Raw genomic sequence first — 15,165 nt, 5'->3', positions numbered from 1 at the left:
GAATACAATCAATAATAGACGAATTTCATGCCAATTTGTCTTAGGAGTTGGCAGCACCATCTCAGATAGCAGTGAAACGTTGTGTGTGTAAAGACATGAGTCATTAAAGCAACTTTGCGGAATTTGGAAATGGCGAATTTCATATTTTCTCAGAACCCCATCAATATGGGTATCAAATGAAACGACTTGACTAGTAGAATACAGTTATTTATGAAAAATGCAAATCAATGATAATGAAAAATCCATTGACCCTGTTTCTATGTATGTTTGAATGTTTGTTGGGTTGTCCCACATTAATAGAAAATTGACCCCGTTTCTGTTGAATGATTGATCTGAAATTTGGAACATACATTTAAGTCTACTGTCATTATAAAACTGCGCATTTCATGATCTTGAAAAATTCAATTTGGCCGCCGCTAAAAATGGCTGAATGGCTTGACTTGGAGAATACACTACACTATGAACAACATAAATTCGAAAAGGTCGCCGCCACAAAATGGTCGACTAAGTATTTTTTGCAATCCCCTCAATATTGGTATCAAATGAAATGATTTGACTAATAGAATACAGTACAGGTCGGACTCGATTATATACAGACTCGATTATATGTGATTCGATTATATACAATTTTAGACTCGATTATATTCAGTTTGGATTTTTTTTTATATTTCAAATATGACTTATTTCAAGAAGAAATATAACCTTTCAACGTTAAGGTGAAGTTTAAGTGGTAATTACATGTACAGTGGGATAAAAACCGTGATTTTTGAAAATTTTACTTGAATTTTCACCAGGATTTGTTTATATCGATATTACAGTCAAATTAAGAAAAATAGAAGTTGTACGTCAGAGAACAAAGTGTGGAGCGGTTAAAGAACTTCATTGATAGAAAAAATCTAGTTTAATATAAATTTTTAGGATAAAATTAATAACACATTAAAAATTATTAACTTTTAAGTGGTTCACTTTCAAAATGTTATTTAAATACACTAATTTTGTCGTTTCACTACTATATTCTGTACTAAATTTTCTCATCTTTCAAATGAAAGCATCAGAATCGTCTTCCGTAGCGTACTTTTTAATGTAGAGCCAGTATGAAGCAACAGAGTCCGAAACAAAAAAAAACGTTCTGTAACTCTGTCATTGTTGAAATTCAAACATATGCGTAGGAGGATTTTTTCATCAAATATGATCGTCTATCACCTACTTAGAGAATATGGATAAATTGGTTTTTTTTAGGGGAGAACGGTGTTGAATCAAAAATCAAATTCCTCTTTTATTTTCAAAAAACGAAAATACATGCAAAAAAAACAAATAAAGGAAAAAAAAGGTTTTGACTCGATTATCCGGAGAATTCGATTATCCGCAGTGAAAAAAAATCAATACTCCGGATAATCGGGTCCGACCCTGTAGTACCAAACATTTTTTGGAAAAAAAATTGCTGACAAAAAACTTATTCAAAAAATTAAAATTCATTTTTCTCAAAAACGTTTTTTTTTTAAATTCCCAAATATATATATATGAATAGCCCTTGAAATTACCAACAAGTCGCCCATACATCGGAAGATGGGCACTTATACAGGTAAACTTCGATATAACGTACATTTCACTTTGAAAATTGTACGTTGTATCGAATTGTACGTCATATCGAAGCATAATAAAGTACTCACAAACGTAGTTTGTAATACATTATTGTGTTGCTGTTTTAGTCAAGTTAATGAATAACTTCAATTAGAAGACGAAGCCTGCCTTTCTCATGATGTTTCCCTTCGTACTGTTAATTAAAGTTTGATTCATTTGGAATCCGGAATCACAAAACCAGCTGTATTTCAAGATTGATTGAAGGTACAAAACTTGTTTTAGCATCACAATACAGATAATTCATTGTTCTATCAGAAAAAAAAATATTGAAAAAAAATTTCCTTCACACTTTGGAAATGTGTACGTTATATCGAGGTAAAATGTACGTTATATCGAGTGACGTTATATCGAGGGTACGTTATAACGAGGGTACGTTATATCGAAGTTTCCCTGTACAGGGAAAAAGTTTTTCGGACAACAACTTTTTCATATTTTCTTTGAAAAAAGTACAATTTATCCTAATTTTGTTTAAAGTCAAGATAGCGATATAATGCATTCGACAAAGCTTTAGATCTTGTTAAAATATAAACTTTTGTCGAAGACATCAACTTTCTATCTTTTATAGTTTTTGGGATATAAGTCATTTTTATATGAAGACTCCTGAAAAAAAAAATGTTTTGCTCGTAACATTTTTGTGTGTAAATTCTCACGTTTGACATGTTCTTGACATGTTTCTAAATAGAGAAAAGTTAGCAGAGCATTTAAAATGCGATAATTTACACATAAAAACGTAACGAATTGAACATAAATAGTATTTCTTCAAAGAAAAACATGAAAAAGTTGTTGTTCGAAAAACTTTTTCCATGTGAATGTGCCCATCGTCCGATGTATGGAAAACTTGTTGGAAATTTTAAGGGCTATTTATATCAGGGCTATTTATTTATTTCAGAATTTTGAAAGCTTAGGTTTTCGAGAAAAATAAATTTTAATTTTCAAAATATTTTTTTTTCAATGAATTTTTTTTCCTTAACAATTTCCGAATGCGGAAGCGGTAATTTTTCATTCAAACTGAAATATCTTTGTGTGGGAAAGTCCTACAGAAACGTTTTTGGCACCAAATAAAAGCTGGTTGATAAGGTTAATTGTATTTGCTGTTGAGTTGATTAATAAAAAATTGTGTTAGTCCAGAATTCTTGAAAAAACAAAGAAAAATCGATTTTTCATTTCTTCCCGATATTGTGGCCACTACACACACATACACACACCAAGATAGATATATGTATCGCTATATATCGCTAACGCTCGGTCGGACCTAACTAAAAGATCGTCTCCTATGTTCCAAACCAACCGGGCAATCGATGGTACACAGGTTTGTTTGCGAAAGGCCGCAGCTTCCTTGATTTTTCACGAAATTACAGCATGTCAAAAATCACTCAAAATTCCCGACTTCGCATTCTGTTCCTTTAATTTTTTTTTGTCTAGTGTATTTATCTGCAGAAGGCATTCACTTTTTGCCACGTTTCGTAGTTTCTGAAAACAAACACTTCCCATGAAGCATTATTCTGTGCATCAGTTGAGTTTTGTAAACATAGATATGAAAATTGCGGTTTCGAATTGTGTTATAAGCAAATAAAAAGCTTAATGAAAAAAGTCTCGAATGATTTAATTTATTTCCATGATTTTTGATCATCATTTGTTTTTCGAGAAAATACATAAATGTACATAAAAAGTCTAATATTTTCAATATATAGACATATTTTCACAATCTGGCATCCCTGAGTGACAGTGTTAAAATAATTGCTACTATCCGACACAATGATGTTAGTAAACAAATATGAACACTGTCTTTTCTTGATTCATCCTTCATCTTTGATAGAATAAGTTAGAAAAGAACCAATTAACCGTTCCAAGGGAAGATTAATCAGTAGAACCCACAACTGCTTTGGTTCCACAGTGAAAACAACAGGATGAACAAAACCAAACAAACAAATTCCACACAATCATAACATGTTTGCAAAAAAGTGTCCACAGAACAGCAAGTTTCATGAATGCGAGAATGTGTAAATGGCGAAATACACGTTCTTCAGATATACAAGAATTGCCACGGATTCATACGTTCTTAGAGCTCTACTCAAGAAAAATTGACGGGAAACACACTGAATTATGGAGCTGATATAATTACATTACATTTCCGACATGTTCTATTCATTAGCTGAACCATTTTCTATTCCATACAAGTGATACATACCCTGAGACGGACAAGTCCAAATATTTTCCCTTGTTCCAATGGAAGCGTCTCTTCTTCGGGCTGCTGCTCTATCACAAGGGCTCTTCGATTAGCACTTCAACCAAAACAAACCCGCTGGGGGAGATCGGTTCTCACAACAGTATCAGTATCAATAATATCCACGGAAACGCTACTGCTTAATCCTTGCAGTAGTCTCAAGAGCAAACTTTCAGGAAAACACAAAAAAATAAATAAATTTGCTCGCAGCTCGCGTTCTTCCTGCACACTCGTCGCACAGCACAAATAGTTTTTCCTTGCGTTTTTTGACAGCTCCAGCGATTGTTTACAGCTCTAATATGCTGCTGGGGCAGTTGCGCACACGCACACAAATGCACACACACACACACACGTCGTAAGGAGAACAAAGCGCACTCACTTCACCACTCGGTAAACCATCCACGGTCGACGGGTCGTAGCGGCAGCTGAGGCACAAAAACACTAACACCACTATAGCACGCCCAGCAGCTTTACACCACACGAACGAAATTCTCGTCGTTCTGCGAGCGAGCGAGATTTAACGGAAAGAGGAACCCGACGATGAGTATTCATGCGTATGGGAAGAGAAGGAAAATGGAAGTCTCGAAGTTTAGGTCGCTTCTTCACACACGATGTATGTATCCCACTATGCTGCTGCTGCTGCTGCTGTGGCTTTGGCTCGCTCTTCCTGTTCCACTAGATTTCCGCTGCAACTTCTGCAGCATTCACAATTGACGATAGGGTTTGCTCGTGGTTGCACTGGAAAAATATATCTCTCCGGTTGCCTCCCGTCAGTCAGTGCACAGTGCTTCTCTTTATTATCTCGTGATATTCTAAGCAAAGGAGCTCTTGCTTTGAAGAGTGTAGCCAAGAATCAACCGTGCAACAATGTGAAACAGGCAAACGTCGAGCCGCACAACACGTCCAAACTCTACCAAACGTACTCGGAGACTGAATGATTGCTTAGAACTCAAACTTGCACAGCGGATTCGCTTCTTGCCGAAAAAAATGTGTGTACGTGAGAAGAAAACGGACACACAACGAGAAGGGATAAAAAGTTCTATGCGATACACTCTGTCGGGGAGCGCGTTTGTGTACGATGGCTCGAACACACACACACTTCTTCGATGTGGGACTCAAACTACCTGACGTCATAAATTCTGTTTATTTTGAACAAGTAGTGCCTCAATCGTGGTGTCTAGACTACTGGTGGGTCTGGTAGCGAAAATCATTTCTGTGTCAATCTTGATAGTGCACTACACTGGGATAAATAATTAGTAAATATAACGAATTTCTCGGTAAATGCTACCAACCTATAGTCATTTTGGACGAGTTATGGGGCTGTCCACATACCACGTGGACAATTTTAGGGGGGGGGGGTAGAGGGTATGAAAATGTCTACGCTTGTCCACGGTGAGGGGGGTGGGGGTATAGACTATGTCCACGTGGACACGAAAAATAAAAAAAATTTCAAATATAATCACCGATACATTCTAAATTAAATAAAAACTGATCCATATTCAAGAATTTTAAAACTTTCCGCCCATCCTGAGTATTCCGTATTTATCCATAAACGGATTGAGCTGCCTGAGAGTGCTTCATATATTTTTACTAATATCATTCAACTTCTTCACTGAAATCTATATTCTGAAAATAACTCATGTAAACTGTGAGCGACAGAGCTATTTTGTATGATCATATAATTTTATAGTTACGGGCTATGCATAGACGTTCATAGCTCAAACCTATAAAAAATAAACGATTCCATAATGGTTATGTTTTCATGATATTACACTTATGGTTTTTTCATCAAATATAATTTTCTATAGATTTTGTTCTATCTCGAGAACAGTTAGTCTTAGGATAATAATGTCTGTATAATTTGTCTTGCAGAATTTTGTGTAAAATTATTTTCTCGCATTACTTTTCTCGAACAGGTAGAATTTTTCAAAGTATTGGAATTCCGTCAATTTCTAGTAATGAATACTTACATTTGCGTGAAATGATCCATGCACCACTAGTCGTCAAACTTGAATCAGTTGACCCAGTATTCTGGTTTTTTTTTCAGAAAATTTCGCATATAATGCAGTAAAACATTTGAATTGATGGATTGAAGTACCTTTCAGAAGTTAAAAAATGCTTAAGACTTGTCGTTTTTCAAGGGTTTTTATATTTTTTTATAAATATTATCAAAATAAAATTGATTGTTTCTATCAACAAAATTAAAGCTCTCCAACCCTTCTACAATTCCTTCCTCGACACCACAATGTTATTCCTAATGTTATATTTCACTATTTAAAATGTTGTCACAACAGAAAATTTTCTCATTTTTCAAATGAATGCAATTAAATTCTTCTAAGTTGCGTAATTTTGAATTGGGGTCAATTTAGAGCAAAAAATTAGTCTCAAGAAAAATTCAACTTTCACAGTTGAGACTTGAGCTTAATTCCATTGTTGGGAATCAATGTATCGTAAGTTGTCTGATGTCATTTTTCCCCGCAAGCACTTTGAAAGTCGTCTAGACACTCAATGCAGAATGGCCCATAAGGATTCGAAAAAAAAATAAAATATTCTAAAACGCCTTCAATACCCTCTGAAAATTCTCTGAACTATGGCGGAAAAGGGTTTGACTTGCGCTACCGACTAAAGGTTAACTGTACATTGCGTATTTCCGGGTTAGCAAACCAGATAGCCTTTATATCTTCGCTGATAATGGAAAAACAAAAAATATTGTATACTCACAAGTTTTTCAAAATTAAACTCACAAGAAGCATGTGCTTTGTTATACCACTCATTTCGCTACCATACAAGAACAATGGGCCACAACAAAGCAGGTACAGGGTACAGCAAGTAGAATTTGAAATAAAAACAACTTAAATGGAATTAAAATGGAATTTAGGCGCAAATCAGTTATTTCCTTAATTATTTTAATTTAAAAAGGAAAAATGTCCACGTGGACAAAGGGGGGTATAGGTACGAAAATGTCCACGCTTATCCACGGAGGGGGAGGGGGGGGGTAGTCTAAAACCGTGCTTTTTCTGTCCACGTGTTATGTGGACAACCCCTATCTTGAAGATAATTGAATATTGGAATTTTCCTTTATAGCATAAATCTAAACCAGTAAGCAAGATAATAATAAAAAAATAAGAAAAAACGGACTGGTTTTGTCGCAGGCATAGAAATTTTACCAAATTAACAAATTGAGGCATTACGTGAGTGCGTTTCGGCGATGACATGTCAATAAAATTTTCAACTCGAACAAATACTTGACCAATCGGGAATTGAATCCAATGCCTATGTCCGTATCAACCGTGAATTTACAAGAGTCTTTCCGCTTCACTAGAATCCCGATAACGGTCGGCTGTGCGATCGTTCTCGAGTCCAGATAGCTGAGCAATCTGGACTCTCTCTTGAAAATATAGTTCCCTCTTGTATATGTTCATTCTCAGTTTTCTATGCCTGTCCACGCGCGCGATGCTCAAACTATTGTAGTCTTCACAGTAATTTTAAAGTATATAACAATTCAACAACTAAAACTAAATACCATCATTATTATAGAATTTAAAATATAATAATGATGGTATTTTATTATAATCAGAATTTAAAAAACATCAAAAAACTGGCACACAGATACACATATACGCACAAAAACAGTAATCTATCCGTCAATTCTTCGTTAATCCACAGCCTATAGAAAAGGTTAAAAATTTTCAAGAATTCCTTTGCTAATAGTTCGGAATGTTGTTATGTTCGAAGTTGCCTTTGCTTCAGTTGGCAATGTGTTGTAAAAACGTTAGCTTTCATAAAAAAAAAAGTTTTGGGTACAGGACATCCGGAAGTTCATCATTCTGAGGTCCCTTGCTTGCATCGTATTGTATTGGTGAATATCTCTTCCAAAAGTTATAGTATTCTGTAAATAGTTTGGTGTCATACCATTTATCATTTTAAATATAAAAGTGAGCGTACAATATTTTATACGCTGACTGACTGACATCCATTGTAGGCATTCTTACATAAAGCTTCGAGAAGTTCGTCATTCGCAATTCAATATCAAGTGCATGGCTTCACTTTGTAGCAGCTGCATACGTTGCATTTGTCTTTTGTTAGCAAGGAACAACACGGATACACAATAATGAAAATGCGGAGCAATCAATGCTTTGTAGATCGTCATTTTGCTTTCGAATGTCAGAAATCGATTTATTCTACAAAGTACTCCGTAATTTCGAGCTGCTTTCTTTATTGTGCAGTTTATGTGTTCGTCAAAACGCAGCGTTTCATCTAAAATAACACCAAGATACGTAATTGATGATGCCCTCTCCACTGTTTGTCCATCAATGGTTACAGTCAGGTTGTTACACTCAACAACACGTGTTGATACAACCATGTACATCGTTTCGCCATGTTTAATTTCAGTTTTTTTTCCATTTTAACCTAGGTAGTGCGGACTGAATCAAAACGGCTGTCAAAAAAGATCCAATTGAAATGTCAAAAGAGATCCAACGATCAGGAGTGTTATTTTTCTTATGATAATCAACACTATAAAAGAGGTATTGTTGTCAAGGGCAAAAATAATTAAAATTATAAAATGAACGAACTACATTTATCCGTCAAATGTTTAATTAACCATTGCATCTCTGAAAGAGTATCTCAGCCTTTCACTGAGCAACGCATTTTTAATGTCCCCTTTCTTTGACATAACGTTTTCCCGAACGAATTCAAAACAAACGAAGTCAGAGTCACGTACATGTTTACATCTGCGATTAGAAAATATTCGTTCAAAAGTGGAAGGAAGAGATGCCAGATGATTTTTAAAAAAAGTTTGTAAAAACATGTGAATGTCTGTAAAAAATGTGGAAAAGTCTGTATAAGTGTGCAGATCTATGGAAATGTCTGTTAACGTTAATTTTCACATATTCATTAATACTTTGTACATCGCGATGTACGTAAGATTGTATTTTGTATATATATACAGCCATTCCATGCCAAACCAATATAGTGGTTCTCAGATCTTCGTCAAAAGTGGTAATTTTGTTCTTTATCGCAAAACATTAGACTCGTATTTTTTAATTTTTTCATTTTTCTATTTCCATTTTAGAGTGATCCAAAAAAATCAATTTTTTCACAAAATGACTTTTTTCAAAAATTTATAACTTTCGAACTACTTAACCAATTTAGATGATCGACATATCGAATTGAATCCAATGAGCTTTAATTGAAAAATATTGAATTTGCAGAGAATATGGATCCTATTTGCGTAATTATTAATTGTAGTCTGTTTTTTTTTTTTTTTAAATATCGTTTATTTATAATAAGTATTTACAAAGTTAAAATTTCATTACTCATTCAAATTCAATATGAATTCTAGTTCATCCAAATCAATTGCATTGTTATTGTTAATGTAATTTGTATACTTAATGAAAAGTCGCAAGATTTCTCTTTTGTTGCTGCTGCTATGTTGCCCAGAACTGGTCGTATTAGTTGGTCAAAACTGAGACGCTGCCAACCGCCGAGTGTCGTTGTCAATTTTTGTTGCGTGTATCCCCACGCGGCAGTTACTCTAGGGCACTCGGAAAATTTATGTTTTAAAGTTTCAATTGTTGTCCTGCTGTGCTGACAATTTTGGTCGTTAGCTCTTCCAATGATGTTCCATAGTCTCCGATGCTCCGTCTTTTCGTTGATCAATAGGTAGAGGTCGCTCCGCTGACTCGACGACAATCTTTTTGTTGAAGCGTTTTTCCAAATTTGTTTCCAGTTCAGGCCCGGTTGGTTTCGTTCCACTCTTGGCAAATCAGACCGATTCAGATAAAAACTGTGTATTCGGTCACTGGTTGGATTCCGTTGTATATGCTGCGGCAGCAAGGAATATTCCTGACACAGGATTTTAAGGCATGGAAAACAGGGAGGAGGAGGGATAGTTTGGAGTATGAATGATTGGTAGAAGGGAATGGAATCAATTTCTTTCAAATGCCGATTAACAAGTAGCGCTTCACTTTTCATCGCTGGTAGTTGCAGATTTAGTCCGCCGTTCTCTCTCCTGCGTGCTAGCTGCTGCATTGGTACTCGTGCTGGCAAACCACGAAATAGAAAGCGCCCCATCGTCGTAGTCAACTTTGCAGTGTGAACGTTTTGTGGTGGTAATATCGACGCAATGTACCACACCTTTGCTGTGACGAATGTATTCAGCACTATCACTTTCTGCTGCATATTCAAAGATCGCAAGTTTTGCATCCATATAATTTGGGCGATTCTAAATAATAGTCTGTCCCAGTTCAGCTTTGCCATAAGATGTAAAGAATTAGCGAATATAACGCCCAACACCTTAACATTCTCTGCAGTCTGCAACCCTGGTATCGACAGCGGCTCATCATTGATACAGCCGACGTCGATAGCCACCGTTTTTCGTCGATTTAACTTAGCCCCAGCCACACGCTCAAAATCGTCGAACAGCCTGAAAATCCGATCGATTGCTGGTATTGAGGTAGCGATCACCGTAACGTCATCAGCGTATGCAACACACAGATCACTATTATATATACGCTCCAGGCGTGTGAGAAGTGGATTCAGGTATACCACAAAGAGAATCATCGACAACGGATCTCCCTGGCGTACGGATCGTTCTATGTGAATTGGCTGTGACAAGTGTCCATTCATTAGCAGCTTGGATGTAGAAGCGTTCTTTACTCTCGTAAGCCAGCCAACGAAGCTCTGGTTTATTCCCAGAGCGAGTAGGGTCCGATACAGGAACTCATGCGAGACCCGATCGAACGCGTGCTCCATGTCGAAAGATATCATCTTCCCTTTCAGTCTCCTTGCATACAGTTGGGCGATGCGGTCTTTTAACGATAGTGTAGCTTGATAAATAGACCGATCATTGCTAGCGCACTTCTGTTTGCATATAAAACGCAAATAGACCACAATGCCACTCATCGGTCGAAACAACTCGTCATCGACGTCGCGACGTCTATGAATGTGACATCCCACACACATAAGAAGGCCTGCGTTCATCCCGAATGCGAGTGGTCAACGGCTGCGCTGGTATACCGACTTGATCGAGAGAGGGAGATAAAATTCACGAACGTGAGGCTACGAGCATGATCGAGGTCGATCGTACTGGATGCTGGACTGGACATCGCTCGGACTTTGATCCACCGACAGTACATTCTCTACACGTCGCCGGGATCGGTCCATCGTCGAGACGGTTCCTTTTATTAAGCTCTTTATTAACAATTAATTCCGTTATAAATTAAACAATTATTTGCTATAATTAAATAGTGTTTTAAAATAACAGTTTTTATTTTGCACTAAACATCTGGTCCTTCGAACCGGATGGTCGTCGACCCAATTCCGACCACCCGGTGAAGCCGCTGCAAATGGCACCGACGCCATTCCTGCATACTTGTGAATAGGATATTCAACGTGATATCGCCATTGCAATTTTGTCACCGACGCCATCCAACATTGGTCATTGTTCGAACAAAGCTGATTAAATTTATTTGGCATTGCTAAATGCAATAGAAGGTGAGTGGCATTCCAATCGCCCTATGTTTTTATCGCTCGTCTACCGGATCCTTTATCGCTTGCATGTTTTCGTTGGCTCATCGGCAACTCTGTATTGCCCATCCTGATCCTGCCTCGTGGTCTCGGTTCGCACACCCGGAGCGCTACGATTGATCAATCAATCAATGCACAGCGAGTAGCCATTCTACTGAACATTGAAGGGAGAAAGTGAATAGAATATTTGAGAATTTTGAGAGCCTTGCCGTTCTGGTAATCTGCAAGGACGCACACGAGGACTATTTTCAACGGTCGATTTCTCCACGGTTGATTTTGATCGATAGGCATCTCTAATTCTTCCAAGCACGTAGCATAGTTCAACAGAAGGAGTATTTTGATATTCAAGGCAAAGAATTGCCTCAAGGAGGTAATTACCGCTCCAATCCACTATCTTCTCCTTTTCCGGGCTACCTGGTCTTATTTCACAGATCACATTCGCCATTCATCATCATGTCTGGAGCTGAACGGAAGCTGCGCCACCTGAAAACGAGACGTCGTGGTATCCTGTCGTCGTTCACTCTCATCAATAACTTCGTCTCTTCGTACCAGGAGGAAAGAGACAGAGCAGAAGTTCCCGTACGCCTGGAAGCGGTCGTGTCGCAATGGACGGAGTTCAACAAGATACAAGTGGAATTAGAAACTTGTGATGAAGCTCCTGAAGCGATAGACCAGTATTTTAAAGAAAAAGCCGAGTTTGAGACGCAGTATTATAAAGTGAAGGGTTTTCTTCTGCAACACTGCCAAATCCCTGCTACGAATGCGCCTTCTTCCGCCCCCCACACGCGAAGTCATAATTCGAGCAACGTTAAACTGCCTGACGTTAAGCTACCGGTGTTTGCCGGCAACTATGAGAGTTGGCTCAACTTTCACGACTTGTTCGTATCGCTTGTTCACTCATCGTCGGAGCTTTCAAGTATCCAACAATTTTATTATCTCCGGTCGTCTTTAGCTGGGGAAGCACTGAAGCTAATCCAGACGATACCGATTAGTGGCATTAATTATCCAGTGGCTTGGAATTTGTTGGTCGAGCACTTCCAAGACCAGAAGGGTCTTAAGCGCAATTATGTTCAGGTATTGTTTGACTTTCCGGTCCTTCGTCGAGAGTCTTCTACTGAACTGCATTCGTTGGTTGAAAAGTTCGAAGCAAATGTTAGGGTGCTCAAGCAACTTGGAGAAAGCACCGAACATTGGGACATATTGCTGATCCATTTCCTCACGAGTCGTCTCGATCCTGTAACTCGCCGTGATTGGGAGGAATTTTCTGCTACTCTTGACAACGCTGTTTTCAAGGACCTCATCGATTTCATCCAGCGGAGAGTCAACGTATTGCAGCACGTGTCTTCCAAGCAAAGCGATATTCAACAACTTTCGCAATTTCGCAAAACGACGAATAATCGTGTTAGTAGCCACGGAGCATTTCAGGAGAATCGTCGAAAGTGTCTCGTCTGTCCGGAAGAACATCCCATCTACCAGTGTAGCATCTTTAGTCGTATGCCTGTAGAGGAGAAGGAGAAGCTCGTCAAGCGTCACCAGCTGTGCCTGAACTGTCTTCGAAAAGGCCACATGGCACGTGATTGTCCGTCGGAGAACTGCTGCTGGAAGTGCAGATCTCGCCATCCTACTCAACTGTGCACAAATACATTGAATGCTAGAAGACCATCAAACGCTGTAGCAGGTTCAAAGAATAACAACCGAAATTCGAACCATTCCACCACCAGTACAACCCTTCAAGATCAACAACCCCCATCCTCATCGATGCAAGCGCCAGCACCTGTTTTGAATGCTGCACACTCCGGTTTGAGCAGCTGTAACTCACAACTGTCCGCGAGATCCAAGGTTCTTCTAGCCACTGCTGTGGTGATTGTAGTAGACGACGCTGGAAGAGAACATATCGCCCGAGCACTTTTGGATTCGGGGAGCGAATGCTGTTTCGCCACCACACAGTTGTCTCAGACGATGGCTGTTACTCGAACGAGAATCGATCTGCCGATAGCCGGAATCGGAAAATCTTCGACCAATGTGAAGCACCAATTTCGTGCCGTCATCAAATCCCGAACTCGCAACTATTCCTCTTGTGTCGATTTGCTTATTCTGCCGAAGCTCACTATCGATTTGCCATCGGTCGATGTAAACATCGATCATTGGAACATTCCCACCAACATTGATCTAGCCGATCCAGTGTTCTTCAAATCGAGCAGTATCGACATTATATTGGGCGCAGAGATATTTTTTGACCTGTTCTCCATCCCAGGTCGCATTTCGCTTGGAGATTTTCTTCCTTCACTCACCAATTCCGTCTTAGGATGGGTAGTGTCAGGCCGAACTGCCCAAAGTCAACGCCAATCTTCTGTTCGCTGCAACGTTGCAACCATAGCCGATCTTCACAATGATATGGAGAAATTTTGGAACATAGAGGAAGATCCATCCGCCACCAATCATTCCTCGGACGAAACTGTCTGCGAAGAGTTCTTCCAGCGCACTGTCGCACGCGATTCATCGGGTCGATACATGGTTCGACTACCATTCAAGGAATCTCTAATGCAGCGATTGGGAGACAACAAGAAATCGGCTCTGCATCGCTTTCGCCTGCTGGAAAATCGACTGTCACGTGATTCTACGGTCGCTCAGAAGTATCGAGACTTCATGGCCGAGTATCTACGGCTGGGTCATATGACGCCACTCAGCGACTTCGGAGATGGGATTCATCCGAAGTATTACCTTCCACATCACCCCGTTATACGAGAGAGCAGCAGAACAACTAAGCTGCGCGTCGTTTTCGATGCGTCCAGCAAAACGAGTTCGGGAATCTCACTGAACGATGCCCTGCTCGTCGGTCCGACTGTGCAGGACGATCTGCACTCTATCATCATGCGTTCCCGCACACATGAAATCGTTCTCATAGCGGACGCCGAAAAAATGTATCGCCAAGTTCTACACTTCCCCGAAGACTATGCGTACCTGTACATATTCTGGCGATTTTCTCGGGACGAACCACTTCAAACATACGTTCTCCGAACCGTCACGTATGGGACATCATCGGCTCCTTATCTGGCTACTCGGGTCTTGAAGCAGTTAGCAAGCGACGAAGCGAGAAATTTCCCAGTAGCAGCGAAGGTAGTTGAAAGTGATTTTTACGTGGACGATTTATTTTCGGGAGCTGCTACCGTGACAGAGACAATCAAGCTACGGGAACAAATCGAAGGCATGCTTTCCAGTGCAGGCTTCCAGCTGAGAAAGTGGGCATCTAATTTTGAGGCCGTTCTTGAGGGTATTCCGCCTGAGAACCGCGCTCTTCAACACTCAATCGATCTCGATCGTGACCAAATAATCAAAACGCTCGGTTTGCACTGGGAACCAGTATCCGATCGTTATAAGTCTAAAATTGAGCTTCTTCTGTCATCAAACGTCGTGCTCACGAAGCGTCAAACGCTGTCGTATATCACTCAGCTCTTCGATCCATTGGGACTCGTCGGTCCAGTCGTCGTAACGGCCAAAGCGTTCATGCAAACACTCTGGACGCTTCGGGACGAGAGCGGAACGATTTGGGAATGGGATCGAGAGCTTCCATCCAGTCTACGGGATCAATGGATCAACTACCACTCAAATCTACCTGCGTTGAATGAATTGAGTATCGATCGTTATGTTCTTCTCCCAAACTCGGTCGAGATTGAGCTGCATCTGTTCTCGGATGCTTCGTACATCGGATACGGTGCGTGTGCCTACTTGAGGTCCGTCAGTAACAGTGGATAAATCAAAATCACACTTCT

General features: G+C 39.4%; 2 protein-coding genes across 6 annotated transcripts in view; one reads left to right on the top strand and one right to left on the bottom strand.

Annotated features, from left to right (window-relative positions):
- LOC129771026 (serine/threonine-protein kinase NLK) overlaps positions 1-4,784 on the bottom strand; it is a 303,571-nt gene extending 298,787 nt beyond the window's left edge. For 4 of the 5 annotated variants that reach the window (XR_008742259.1, XM_055774268.1, XM_055774271.1 and 1 more), the window contains exon 1: positions 3,830-4,784. The gene's annotated coding sequence lies outside the window, so the exon portion shown is untranslated. The remainder of the gene's footprint in view (positions 1-3,829) is intronic. The other variant, XM_055774269.1, reaches the window with a different exon arrangement.
- A 7,064-nt stretch (positions 4,785-11,848) lies between these two features.
- LOC129767069 (uncharacterized) lies at positions 11,849-15,148 on the top strand. Its single transcript, XM_055767687.1, has one exon. It carries the CDS (start codon positions 11,849-11,851, stop codon positions 15,146-15,148), a length of 3,300 nt encoding a protein of 1,099 aa, XP_055623662.1.
- The last annotated feature ends 17 nt before the right edge of the window (positions 15,149-15,165 follow it).

Source organism: Toxorhynchites rutilus, chromosome 2 (genome assembly GCF_029784135.1).
Source record: "Toxorhynchites rutilus septentrionalis strain SRP chromosome 2, ASM2978413v1, whole genome shotgun sequence".
NCBI classification, from domain to species: domain Eukaryota; kingdom Metazoa; phylum Arthropoda; class Insecta; order Diptera; family Culicidae; genus Toxorhynchites; species Toxorhynchites rutilus.
Note: the sequence above shows the minus strand (reverse complement) of the source record. Positions and strands in the feature narration are given on the sequence as shown.